Genomic DNA, 14652 nt, shown 5'->3' with positions numbered 1-14652 from the left:
CAGGGTGCATTTTTAAAGAGAGCTGGAGATCGGAGAAGTATGTGTGTAGGCATCTGTTTTCTGCATTCATGCCAACTCCTTTGTCCATAGTTCTCCTGTTAATTTAATTGGTGGGAACCCCACTCTGCCACCACAGCCTGCCCAGTGAGAAAGTATTCCTGCTGGGATTGCTGTGGTTTTAAGGGGGATTAAGAACAGATCCAGGAGGATTACCACAAGCAAATGCAACCGATCTCTACCTAAAATCATCATCATAGCTGCAGCAACTACTTCTCTTTCGTTCCTTTTCCAGTGCCTTGAAATGTGAGACTACCCTGTAAGGTTGCATGGTGCATGAGACACATTCTTAGGTCCTGAAGACTCCTGCTATGTCTCTCAATGTATTATTATGCTATACAGTACTTCTTTTTCAGTTTTACAAGGGAACACATACCATTTGGTGGATTGTAATTACAGGGACCTCTGCACCATTCATGGCAGCTTGAGATAAATAGCTGCCAGGATAGTGAATGAGTTACAGTTAGTGTTTATTGCAGAATCACTACCAAAATGAGATTTTTTTGCTTACTGCACAGTCTGCTCCAGCATCCATGCCAGTGTTGTAATGCCATTGCATTCACAATTTGATTTTAATTTAGGATACAATAAAACTGTTCTTGACTTCTGATCAGGCTAGAATGTGCACTACATCAAGAAACTATGCTTCATTAAAACAAGTTCATTCAAGATTTTTGGCTGCATTACTTCTGTTTCTGAATTGCTGCTCTGTGACCTTATGAATCGAAATGCACTAGCGTGTCTCTGTGTCAGAACTAGAGTCACTGAGTGCAAACACTTTAGTGTGCAAGATGTCATGTCCGTGTGTACTTTCACTGCATAAGAAAATTTTGATCCCATATTAAACACATAATTTGAAATATCACCACCACTTAGAGTGCATATTTTTGTTAAGCAAATAAATATGACAGGGATTGCACAAAAGTTGTAAAAGTAAAACCGGTTAAAAAAAAGTCTCTAAAAAGATTTTCATTTACCAGCGTTTACATAATGTATTTGTTGGGTCTACTTAATTTGTTGTAGAACGAAGACAGTTAAAGGACAAGTCACTAGGGGGCCATATTTCACCACATTTTGGTGAACGCAAAAGGCTCTAATTCACAGAATCTGAAACATCCGTTTCAGTTACAGACTTTGAAAACTTTCTCTACGTGTCTAATTCAATATTATTTTATTAAATAATATCAGTTTTATATAACATTGAATATAAAATCAAATGCGTTTTTACTTTTAAATTTCTAATCAATACTAATCATTTTTTAAAACACAAAAAATGTCCCTACAAATCAATCAATGACGTTTATCTTATTTTATTAGGATGCACATTTTCGCTTTATATCTGCCTATGACTTTTACTTATGATGATTTTATAGTCTATGTTAAAATAGTATGTAGATGTAGCTAAAATGACTAGAAGTAAAATGTAGCCAATGTTGAACTAGCGCTTATCTAAATCCTGTCTGCTTGTTTTTTTTTCCCCTTTTAACTTTTACGGCTAAAACAACTCTTATTTCGTACAGCAGCTTACTGCAATACATCTACATTTCTTTGCAATGCAATGTTTAACGTTGTGCGTCTACCAGAGGGCGCTGCTAGGAACAGCCAACCACCATCTCCCTTACTGACACATACAGCTCGTTTGGCCTATTGGAGTACGTCTTTTTGAAAGGTGAAGAATGGTGGCGGCAATGTCACGGAGTTTCCGCTGTTCCTCTGCTTTCATGCGATCGGGTTGTGAAGCTAGCAAGAGAGCTAAGCTAGCGTCACGCTAGGCCTCCAGCAGACCAGCGGGACAGCCCCCGAGACCAAATCCCTCTCTTCGGAAGTAGACAATATCTCTGTATGAATCTGCATGAAAACTGTTAAAATCACGGAAATATGGTGGTTCTCAAAATTCGAGACCAGGTAAGTGATCACTGTGTCCAAACCTAAGCAAAGTTTAAGCTAATGTTGTCTGGCTAGTGTTAGCTAGCTCGCCGATTTCAACATTCGCCAGTGGAATGCAATGCGACTCTGTCCAGCTATTCTCTGAAACGGAAGCGTTTCCCTTAGCCCTCCACGTTAAGCTAGATAATAAATAGTCGCGTATGGGGTCAAGTTACGTACAGCTGCTGGGCAAATCACATATGCAGTTATGTTTCCTGCTATAACGAAGCATAGTTTGTATGTTGGAGCACACGAACAAGCGGTTGTTGAGTTGTAACTAACCAATGGCACAGTGTTTATCTCCAGCAATTAGCCAGAGCCTGTCTAAAATTGTACTTGCTCGTCAGCTGGCGAGTGACTAGTTAGCACATTGTGACAAAACTAAATTGAAGTAGTCGTTTCCTAGTGAGGATGGGATGTAACAATAGACATCAAACGTGCTGTCGTATGAGACGATTACCCTAACGACCAAAGCGATCTGTTGATTGTGACAACTGGACGTCTGTGATATGAATGTTAGTTAGTTTTGCCTCAGCTGGTGTCGTTATGTGATAAACCTGAACATGTCAGCTTTCAATGAGCAAGGCAGTTTTCGTGCACTGGCTCACTCATCACTCACTCACAAGTGTTACATTGTGAGTAACCTGGTGTTGTGCCATGGAAGTGGAGATCTATTAGATGATCTGTGATGTTTGTTTTGTTTATTATCTAAAGTGGCTTTCTGTGCAGGTTAATAACAAAGTAGTGACGTTAGATACGTTGCCCTTGATTGTAGCCTACAGTGTCTGTAGTCGAGTTACACTGTTTTTATTAGCCATGTTGAAAATGCTTGTTTTTCAAAGTAAGAATCCAGTTCTTTTAGATGACAGACTATACATACAGATGAACTGCTGTGTAATTGTTTAATTCAGTTAGTGTGACAGTGTTAGATGTGCCCTTTTACTATATAAAGCACTTAACCACCTACTTCTTGTCATTTAGGGAGTGTTTTGCATGCACTTGCTATTCTTGTAACATATGTAAGTGCGTATGTCTTTCATTGTGTGTGTGCTTGAACGATCGTGTGCCTGGGCTTCTGAGAGATAGTGGAGTTGCCAAAGAGCTGTCTCCATGGTGATGGTATTATCTAGACTGGCTTGTATGACTAGAGGAGGCTAGCACGACAGTGCAGCTAGAGAATCACTGAAAAGCACAGAAAATCTTTTACATGTGTATTGCAGGTCTGGACACCTGAAACCAACAAAATGCAGATTTGTCTCTCTGTCAGGGCAAGCGATGTCTTTAAATATTCAACCCGAAACTGCAGTAAGCAGAAGTGTCTGTCTTTTAATCAGTATATCTCTAGTAACTCTAACCTACATTGTACCCTGCAGATATTATTGGACGTTGAAATGACTCAGTAAAATGATTGTTTTGTTTCTTAAAAAAAGGAAGTTAGTTCTTTGGTTACTGCTGTTAATAGTAGAATACACCCTCTTTTACTTTATGTGTGTGGTGTGGTTTACTGCTCGAAGAGGTCATATGGCCTAAATGTCTGAGGTCTTTTGATATCTTCTTCTATTTGTGGAACAAGTATAACATATTATTACTATATTACAGTGTAATATAGTAATAATATTGCACAACAGATTCAACAGTATTATTAATTCTTGTTTTCTAAATTGTAGTGATTACAATGATTTATTTTTGTTGTCTTGTAATGCAAAATCTAAATTTGTTGCATGCAAGATATACAGGTTTTGCTTTTTGTTTTTTTGTTAAAGGTGGAGTGAATTTGGCTTTGTGCACAACTTTCATGAACTGTGATGAGTGAACAGCGGCATAGTTATGAACCATGAAGTTATACTCACAAGTGTCTTGGAAAGATGCCTTAGTACCATGCAAAGCTATCTCTGTTTGATATAGTCTGCAAACCACACCATTTATTCTAGGCTGTCTTTTCTACATGAAAAACTATCAGCTACATGGTTTCTCATTAAGTGATTAGCTTGCTGAGCAGTCTGTGGGGTGAATGATGGCCAGTTCTTATTGAACAAATGTGTTCCACATGCACATCATCCCGACTGCATGCTGGAGGAAATCCAGCTCATGCAAATAACTGTACTGGATAAGGTTTTGACAGTTGAAATAAAACCTGTTCCAATTTTTATTTCTACCATAGTTGCACGCTCTCAAATGTTTGATATCTGCCAGACATCACTGAAGTAGATTTATAACCTTTTTAATCCTGGTAGCACTCAACTAATGCATAACACATTTAATTGTCGACAGATGCCATTGTGATAATTTGTGGAAACAACTTCTACATGGCTAATGGTACCAGATATGGTTTAATGCTTTAGGTCTAAGGTCGGGAAAGAGTTAAGATTTTGTGGAATCCAGGAATGTTCCATCTGGGTCTTTCATGGTCAGCCAGTTACAGTATCTGGAAGGGATCCCCTGCTCTTGCTGTTCTCCCCATCCATGCCACGCTTCTCCACAGGCAGTGGGAAAACTGCCAGGTCTAAAACTATCTGGTATTATTTTAGATCAGATTGGAAAGAACATTAGTGTTTAGCTGGTTTGTCACGTGAAGTTCCACTAGATCATTTTGTGATAAGAACATTGACTTTAGCATTGTTATAGTTATAATTTGTAGATTTATTTGAATCACGAAGAAATGCAGAAAGAAAGAGTGAAATAGTGATGCAAGAAACCCTGTGTTTCTATAGAACATTAAAATGCTGTGTCAAAAGCAGTATCACAGTGATGTGTAAATATTTACTTTATTTGGTTAATACAGTTTCATGCAATTGTTGTACCAATATAAATACTCAACTCTCGAAACAAGGAAAAGCATAATTTTATGTAGTGTTCTGCTTAAATAGTTCAAGTTGTTTCAAGTACCTTCCTCTGAGTATAAAACCACCAAAAAACAAATTTTGTGACAAGAAATGTAGGATCATTTATAGTCAAACTCTAAAACCTCCTCAAATTCCTTCTTTAGTTTTACTTTAGTAATGTGTCATTTTAATGACATAGTTGGCCTTTTTATCAACATGTTTCCTTCCGTGGTTCTGTGTGGAAAGTGTAAACACAGTGTGTCATTAGAAAGTGACTGGTCAGCTTTTGTTGGTATCAGCTGGTATCAGTGACAGTCTGCTGCCATTATACTCAGATTCGTGGACTCATCATTTTCGTAAATTACCTCACTCTCTGGCTTCTAAACAAGAATATTTTTGTTGTCATGTTTCCCTTCCTAAACATGATTGTGTGATTTCAGAGCAAATCCCTGTGTTTTTTCTGGTGCTATGTTGTGCAAACTTTAAGGTCTCCAATGTCTGAATGGTGGTCATGATTACTTATGCTATCAATAGTTTTAAGTCTGACACCATCTCTCTTTTTTTGCAGCCTCCATTGCTGAAAGCTATATTCAGTGTGGACCCAGATGAAGTACGCTCGCTTATATTCAAAAAAGAGGATGTGAATGCACAGGTAATCTTGATGGACATATATATTTTAAACAAATTCGACCTTGTTAAAATAGGACAGGTTTATAACTGGGTTTAAAGTAAAATAGTTTTTAAATAACTGTTAGTATCTTCTTGTTTGCATAAATTATAGTGGGCTGTTAATGCTTCTTTGCATTGCCATAATATTACACATAATAAATGAAACCTTCCCTGTTTACTGTTGTATAGCAAGTAAAACATCAGTAATGTGCAATCTGATGTTTTAAACTGTTTCTGCTTACACCTTTCAGGATAATGAGAAGCGAACTCCACTGCATGCAGCTTCCTATCTTGGAGATGCAGAAATTATAGAGCTGCTGATTCTTTCAGGTATTTCAGGTTTTACTGGAGAGAGTAAATGCAGAGAAACTATTTAAGTCACCTATAACCACATGAATTTTTGCAGTTCTTGCCATTGCAGTAAATTGCTGATCAGAAGCTAGAACCTAAATAAACATGTCTTGTGTATCTGAAAAGAAAACAAAAGAGTGATAGTGGCTCAGGTTTAATGCCAAGGCTAAGGTGAGGCCTCCAAGATCTTGTACAAGCATTGTTTGCATTCTGCTGTCATACCTATCAGTCAGGCTTTATTAATTCTAATGAAATGTTGCACTAGATGTCATGTGACTCTTGGACTTGAAATTGACTGAAACCCAGTGTCTTCTTGCTCTCAGGTGCCAGAGTAAATGCCAAAGATAACAAGTGGCTGACTCCTCTGCACCGGGCAGTGGCCTCCTGCAGTGAGGTATGTGAGCATGTCTCCACTGTTCTTCAAAACAAGCTTTGTTGCATGCCATTTTTTAATCCATGACCTAAACCAACATGGTAACTCTCTGTAGGAGGCTGTCCAGGTTCTACTGAAACATTCTGCCGATGTGAATGCCAGAGACAAGAACTGGCAGACACCACTTCACATTGCTGCAGCCAATAAGGCAGTTCGCTGTGCTGAAGCCCTTGTACCACTGCTCAGCAACGTGAATGTGTCAGATAGAGCAGGCCGGACTGCTCTGCATCATGCAGCCTTCAGCGGTCATCTAGAGGTAATATGGTTCGGTTCATGTGTCAGTTGTTTCCAGACAATGAACCAGCCGACTCACTCTATTGGTCCTTGATTGAAATGGCTGAATATATAAAGTGTTTATCTTTTGTTGTTTTGTAAATTACTGGAACTCCCTCTGTGCTGCTCATCTTGTATTATTGGTGAATCATCATACCAGAGTTGATTGTGGATGTTCCTGATCTTCTCTTTCTACTGAAAGGAAGTGTTTCAGCTTGGATTGTAAACGTGTAAGCACAATGTGTGTTAAACCACATATTGTGTATTACATGTGAACAATGGCTACATTTTTGCCACTGCAGGAAGTGTGAGATAAACCGACCAACATCCCCATTCTGGTCAGCTGAATAGTGGCTGTTAGCAGCTGGCATAGTTCCAGTCAATAATCAAGTGCTCATTCTTTTAGCAGTGGAACCCCACAGTTGTTCTGGTGCATACCGTGGCCTGCTCGCACAAACAAATAGCTTAGCCAAGCCCATTTCTGCATTAGTGTGTAGTAACCCCAGGCACAGCCACAGCCCAGCACCAGGGCAACCTGCAGGAACCACATCGCTACACATATAAATAGACAGGGCTCCTATAGACACACGTCTGTATGCAAATAAACCATTGTAACCTATATGTCTGTGTAAATTAGTCACTGCAAGGGTGGAAAAGCCTAAACTAAATATGGTTTTATTCAAATCAAGCACATATGGGTTGGTTCAGATAACCCATGGTTTGTGTGGCAGCATTTTAGTTGAAAAGACATTACTGAGATCACAGCATAAAGTTGGGTTAGCTTAACATAATTGTTGCCATATGCTTCAGTATATACAAGAAGACAATTAAAAATTGTTTTATAAGTATATCATTAGTATTCAAGTTGCGAATTCCCTTGATGGCTCATTTTTCCCTCTGTTGGCTTCTGTTAGATGGTCAGGCTCCTGCTCTCCAGAGGAGCAAATATTAATGCCTTTGATAAGAAAGACCGTCGTGCAATCCACTGGGCAGCTTACATGGGTAAAACACCAACCACATGTTTTTTATGTTTTATTATTTTGTTTTATTTTTATTGTTTGGCTGCGTATGTGATTTTCATTCAACAAACTGGTATTGATTCATACTTCATCTGTTGCAAATATATTTCCTATTGCAGTCAAATAATAGGTGTTATTTCTGTTCAGGACACATAGAAGTGGTGAAGCTGCTGGCATCCCATGGAGCTGAGGTAGCCTGCAAAGATAAGAAATCTTACACCCCCCTACATGCAGCAGCTTCCAGTGGAATGATCAGCGTGGTCAAATACCTCCTGGATTTGGGGGTGGATGTAAGATTTCACTCACAAGTGTATTTCAATACAGCTTAGACACTTTAGATGTTATGATTTAATCAGCAGAGACATGCAGATTAGATCACATTGTGTGCGTGTCATAAATCTTTTTTTTTTTTTTTTTTTTTTTTTTTTTAAATCTGGCCTCTAGATCAATGAGCCGAATGCATACGGCAACACCCCCCTCCATGTGGCCTGCTACAACGGGCAGGATGTGGTGGTGAATGAGCTCATAGAGTGTGGAGCTAATGTTAACCAGGTGAACGAGAAAGGGTTTGCACCCCTCCATTTCACCGCTGCCTCGCGTCACGGAGCGCTGTGCCTGGAGCTCTTGGTGTGCAATGGGGCTGACGTCAACATCAAGGTGAGTAAAAACCAAGCTTGCTTTTTCTGAACTTATTACATGGAAAAACGTGCAATCTGGTTGTCAAAGGTCTCTAAATTATTTATCTCACTTACAACAGGCTCAAACTGTGTTTTCTTTCTAAACTTGTAAATCCATACTTTAAAATCCAAAGCCATAGTAATGACCTAAGGTGTGACATCACAATATTTTGGATCCCTATAGAGCAAAGATGGTAAGACTCCCCTCCACATGACTGCCATCCATGGGAGGTTTTCTCGCTCTCAGGCAATCATTGAGAATGGTGAGCTCCCGCAAACATCCAGCCTCGTTGTCTTTATTTCTTACGCTGAACTGTTAAACCAGAAGTGCTTGTTGGTGTTTTTCTGAAGGTGCTGAGATAGACTGTGAAGATAAGAATGGAAATACACCACTGCACATTGCAGCTCGATACGGACACGAGCTCCTCATCAACACGCTCATCACCAACAGAGCTGACACAGCTAAGTGAGTGAGCCTTTTTGCCCCCTTTCTATCTTTTCTATCTAACTTTATATACTGCGGAGGCTGTGGAATGATTAATACAGATGATTTTGAAATTTCTTTTCTTGATGATTAACATCAATGAAATAAAATTTTAGCGGTTTAACCAACAGTTTGTGTGTGTGTGTGTTTGTTTGTTTTCTTTCAGGCGAGGGGTTCATGGTATGTTTCCACTACATCTGGCTGCTCTCAGTGGATTCTCTGACTGCTGCCGAAAGCTTCTGTCATCAGGTAAGACTCACATTACCTCAAATGGCCGAAGTAAAAAAATGATACAAATTCTGCATTTGAATTGCTCTGATGACGCAGTCTAAGGACTGATGCCAAAGTTTTTCTCAGTGAAATGAGAAAATATTGTGAAGGCAAATATACATCATTTTGTTTACCCAGGTTTTGATATTGATACCCCTGATGACTTTGGAAGAACCTGTTTACATGCTGCAGCTGCTGGAGGGTGAGACAGCTGAACATTACTTTGAATATAAACTAAGTGATGTGCTGTAATAAATCTTGAGGCAGATTGAGAGCAGTAATATATTTATCAGTACATCATTCCATCTGCCCCTTCAGAAATCTAGAATGTCTCAACCTTCTGCTCAACACGGGGGCAGACTTCAATAGGAAGGACAGCTTTGGCAGGTATGGAGCAATTACCGGTTGTGTTTGTGCTTTGCTGGTTTCTCCTGTTAAATTCAAACACTCAGCTGGGTCGTTTTTGTGTTTCCAGGACCCCTCTGCACTATGCTGCTGCCAACTGTAACTACCAGTGCCTGTTTGCTTTGGTGGGTTCTGGGGCCAGTGTCAATGACCTAGACGAGCGGGGCTGCACTCCCCTCCACTATGCTGCTGCCTCTGACACAGATGGAAAGTCAGTAATATGTTGAAAATTCTGTCTCATGAAAGTTGTGTTTGCTGTGTGGGAGGCAGCTCGTGTTTGAGGCTTTTTATAGATGAAAGCTCACTTTACATTATGGCTTATGTTTATTAACATTTCAGTCCTTTCAAGAACATGTTGTTACCTTGACTACAGCCTCTTTGTTGTGTCTGCAGGTGCCTGGAATATTTACTGCGCAATGATGCAAATCCAGGGATCCGGGACAATCAGGGCTACAATGCTGTCCATTACGCCTCAGCTTATGGACATCGCCTCTGTTTGGAGCTGGTGAGAACTGAATTCTAGAGTGGCTGACGCAAAATGTGTGTTGCTATATTACAATAAGGTTTAAGGCATCATTGCTTCTCTTTGTCATTTTCAGATTGCAAGTGAAACGCCTCTGGATGTGGTGAGCAGGCTTTTTCTTTACAGATATTAATGTATCCAGTGAGCAAAAAGGAGGCTTGAGCAAAAAGATAATAGTGATGTTATAAAATAACTTCTCATCCATAGAACCTCAAGACATAAACATCCGTAGAACTCATTTCATTCATGTCTTGACACACAGCATGATAGGGGGAAAAATAATGAGAAGAGCACTACTCTCATTTATAACTTAAGCCTTTAGGCAAAACTGGAATAGTTATTTCTATTGTATTGCTGGTTTTAATTGTGCAACTGTTTTGTTTAGTTAATGGAAACCTCAGGGACAGACATTCTGAATGATTCTGAAGTAAGAGCCCCCGTCAGCCCCCTTCACCTTGCTGTGAGTAATTTGTCTTATCATTAATAATGGATTTATTTAATCTTAGGCAATTTATTGGATGGTCTAATCATGGTGAATAAATATTTCAGGCATACCATGGTCACCACCATGCTTTGGAGGTTCTGGTACAGTCACTACTGGATCTTGATGTAAGGAACACGCAAGGTCGTACGCCCCTCGACCTGGCTGCATTCAAGGGCCATGTAGAGTGTGTGGATGTGCTAATCAACCAGGGAGCCTCGATCCTGGTCAAAGACTTCACTTTGAAGCGAACCCCCATCCATGCTGCAGGTGTGCACCTCGTGAAACAAGACCTACCTAGTATGTTCTTAAAAAAGACTCATCACAGTGAACAAATTAATGCTGATAGGGGTTTAATGTGTTTCCTGCAGCTACAAATGGTCATTCAGAATGTTTGCGTTTGCTCGTTGGAAACGCTGATCTGCAGAGCGCAGTGGACATTCAAGATGGAAACGGACAGTGAGTTAAATTGTTTTAGATTTGTTACTGTTTCTTTATGTTGTAAAGAAACATGCTGACATTATTTTTTGCTGCCTTCTAGGACTCCCCTCATGCTTTCAGTCCTAAGTGGGCACATAGATTGTGTATACTCTCTGCTTAATAAGGGAGCAAGTGTAGAAGCCAAAGACAAGTGGGGCAGAACGGCCCTGCATAGAGGAGTAAGTATATGTGACCAATATACTGTATCACCTCACTTGTATAGACATATCATCAGCCTACTCTACTATAACAATAAGACTGTTACATCTTGTCCTTAGGCAGTAACCGGTCATGAAGAATGTGTGGAGGCCTTGCTTCAGCACAGCGCCAACTTCCTGACGAGAGACTGTAAAGGGCGCACCCCAGTCCACCTGGCAGCAGCGTGTGGACACATTGGGGTACTGGGAGGCCTGCTGCATGCTGCCCTGTCCGTGGAAACTCTCCCTGTGTTAACCGACAACCAAGGCTACACTCCGCTGCACTGGGCCTGCTACAATGGTACAGAGAGGAAGTCTTAAAAAAATGCTGATGTAGTTGTGCAAACAAGTCAAGATAAGAACTGAAATAGTCGCCTCTCTTTTCTGCAGGTCACGATACATGTGTAGAGGTTTTGCTGGAACAAGAGGTTTTTCACAAGGCAGAAGGCAATTTGTTCAGTCCGCTCCATTGTGCTGTGTAAGGTCTTTTGCTATTTCATTCGATGTGTCCAACATTGTGTGTAACATTTTTAACAGATGCGATAATTATACGCTGTACTTTAGGATTCATGACAATGAAGGAGCAGCTGAGATGCTGATAGACACTCTGGGCCCTGTCATAGTGAATGCCAAAGACAGTAAAAACAGGTAAACGTACTGCGTGCAGTAAGCAAATCAGCGGGTTTTTTTACGTTGTGAACTAACCTTTATTTGTTTGTGCAGGACCCCCCTGCATGCAGCAGCCTTCACAGACCATGTGGAGTGTCTACAGCTGCTGCTGAGCCACAATGCCCAGGTCAACAGTGTCGATGCTGCAGGAAAGACCTCACTCATGATGGCTGCTGAGAATGGACAGACTAATGCTGTTGGTATGAATACTTCTCTACTATACCCAGCTGACTGGAAAATATAAACACCATACTCATGCTGTGTTGAAACTTAGTTTCTGTGTTTACCTCCTCTTAGAGCTGCTGGTCAGCAGTGCAAAAGCAGATCTTACGCTGCAGGATGCTGTGAAGAATACCGCTCTTCATCTGGCCTGCAGTAAGGTGGGTATTGCCCTGTGCTGACACTGTGTTCTCATTATGCCAGTCTTTATCTATTTATTTTTAGCTATTAAATATGTATTCAAATGAAATCAGTTATGAATGTGTAATCTTCATTTACAGTGCAAGCTGCTCTTAATATTTGCTGTGTTGTTTTCTACAGGGACATGAAACCAGTGCCTTGTTGATATTGGAGAAGATTGCAGACAAAAACCTCATCAATGCCACTAACGCCGCCTTACAGACGTATGTGGTGTCTTCTTTAATGCTGCCTCTCAGTGATATTAGTGTTAGTTGATAGCTAGGAAATCCTATTATTAATCTAGTGATACAGAAAAAACATTAAGATTTGTTGTGCATTGTGTTTTATCGTTGTTTTTAGGCCTCTACATGTGGCAGCGAGAAACGGTCTGACTGTGGTTGTGCAAGAGTTGCTTGCAAAAGGAGCCAGCGTGCTGGCCGTCGATGAAAACGGTAAGTTTACTGTCATATCTTTTCCGATTTGTCATAATTGTTAAGACAATTACCAATCTGTACTATCCTGATAGTTTTTTTTCCCTGATAATAAATTCTACGTGTCCATTATAAAAGCCAGCCATAAAAGCCCTATAGTAAACATTAAGAGTGAGATAAAGTAATTTAATTGGTGCAGTGCAGATGCTAGAAGCTAATATTTAATCATATTGAAATAAATCCATTAGCAATATTGTACTTTCATCATTCTAGGATACACCCCCGCCTTGGCTTGTGCCCCCAACAAAGATGTGGCAGACTGCCTAGCGCTGATCCTGGCCACCATGATGCCTGTGTCCCCCTGCACCTTGGCGCCCACCCTCCCTTACAGTGCCATTAATCACTACACCACCAGCCCATCCAAGAGCGTTACCTTTGACAGCCTGCCTGCACTGCGTGGTGAGCACAGCTCCTACTGCAGCTTCAACAACATCAGCCATCACGATGGCTTCTACAAGGAAGAGGAGCTGAACGACTCTGACTCAGAGACGTACTGAGAACCTGGTGGAGGCGATAAATGCATAAACACACACGATGTGTCTTAAAAATCACCCAGCTTGGGAGGGCAGAGAAAAACCTAAGCCCCCACATAGCCTTAAGAGCCCCCCCCAACCAGAGAGGAAGGAGGTGCAGCAAGTCGGCCCACGCTCATCTCGACCTCCTCCAGCATCAGGTGTCCTTTCAGCTGATACAGGACGCCAGTAACTGCTGCTTTAGCCACACAGAATTCTTGTGCTGACAACTCAACTTGCTGGGCAAACGGCGACCGTAGTACAGCAATAACATGCTGAAGATGGACAGTAGCACTTCACAGAGAGCTAAACCAACAGGGACCAAGAAACATGGATGCATTTTAATCCAGTTTCAATAGTGTAATTGAGATTTGAAGTTTGGGTTTTCTGTTCACCATGGACAGAATCTAGTTTTCATTTTTGTGATTGGTCAAGAGAGGTTGAAAACCATACACTACGCCCGTTAAACACGCTTGTCCTAAGTCTGTACGTCATGGAAGGGGGAAAAAATCATTGACCATCGTTGATGGAAATTTTAATACCCGTGTCTTATGTCCTTTAGAAAAATCATTTATTCCCCTGATTAAGTGCAACATTCAGTATGTTCACTAGGCTTTTTTGTTGAAGTCGGTCAACCTTACCATTGTATATTGACCTATCCATTGCAGTTTAGTCTTTCAAAATAAATTATTTGTGTACTTTCATTTTCTATTTATGTGTTCATTTTGTGCCTTCATTAGTTACTAAGAGCAGATGGATTTGTAGAGGCAGCTGTGAAAGTACATTAAAGCTCACTAGGTAAGTAAACCATTTGTGAGAAGCACTGATTTAATGCTGGGACAGCTGAGGCTCAGCTTTGTGAAGAGAAACACTGTAAACCAATGATAGGACAGCGTTGCATTTTCTTATGTTTGAATGATAGTTTGCTCTTATGATAGCCAGTGTTTGTTGACAGGTTTTGCTTGCTTTAACTTTAAAAAAAAGAAACCACTTGATTTCACCATGATTTAAACTCCCCCTTTCTGACCTTCTGAAAAACAACCTCTTAACTGGAAATATGTACAATACATTTGCTAGTGTCTTCATAATGGAAAAGATTTTCTTTTTCTTGAAGAGGGGGCGAAACTAGCATGTACATAGATATTCTGACTGTGAATTCAAAGCTCCAATGAATTCTTTCAGTACTGAGATTGCTGTATATTTTATGAGTAATAAAGAAAATAATTATTTAATAATGATCTTGAGTCTATATGGAGTGTTTCCTTTACTTTTGTTTTTTGTTCCTGACCAGCACAATGATCCTAATAATAATCATCTGTATATTGCAGTAGGTAAATTTGTTAATGTTATTAGTTATTTTTAGTATATTACAGTTTATAATCAATAAATCAAGAATCAAAAATCTTGAAAAGTAACAAAGTACCTATCTGCGTTATCCGAAGCACAACGTTTATGGTGTGAGCTGCTAAAAACTAAAAAATTAGCGTAAAGGTTACTTTGTAACGTGTCATAAT

At 40.1% G+C, this 14652-nt stretch overlaps 1 protein-coding gene across 1 annotated transcript; it reads left to right on the top strand.

The window, feature by feature from the left end:
• The first annotated feature begins 1732 nt into the window (after positions 1 to 1732).
• ankrd28b (ankyrin repeat domain 28b) lies at positions 1733 to 14376 on the top strand. Its single transcript, XM_029129770.3, has 28 exons — positions 1733 to 1962; positions 5374 to 5457; positions 5726 to 5804; positions 6149 to 6219; positions 6314 to 6514; positions 7446 to 7533; positions 7698 to 7840; positions 7995 to 8207; positions 8412 to 8490; positions 8579 to 8693; positions 8878 to 8960; positions 9120 to 9183; positions 9300 to 9368; positions 9457 to 9597; positions 9780 to 9891; positions 9986 to 10012; positions 10295 to 10369; positions 10459 to 10660; positions 10762 to 10849; positions 10932 to 11049; positions 11149 to 11368; positions 11458 to 11545; positions 11632 to 11715; positions 11791 to 11936; positions 12034 to 12116; positions 12277 to 12359; positions 12496 to 12587; positions 12840 to 14376. Exons 1-28 carry the CDS (start codon positions 1936 to 1938, stop codon positions 13121 to 13123), a joined length of 3159 nt encoding a protein of 1052 aa, XP_028985603.1. The 5' UTR covers positions 1733 to 1935; the 3' UTR covers positions 13124 to 14376.
• The last annotated feature ends 276 nt before the right edge of the window (positions 14377 to 14652 follow it).

This window comes from Betta splendens, chromosome 16 (assembly GCF_900634795.4).
Source record: "Betta splendens chromosome 16, fBetSpl5.4, whole genome shotgun sequence".
Lineage (NCBI taxonomy): Eukaryota > Metazoa > Chordata > Actinopteri > Anabantiformes > Osphronemidae > Betta > Betta splendens.
This window is presented reverse-complemented; position numbering and strand designations above follow the sequence as displayed.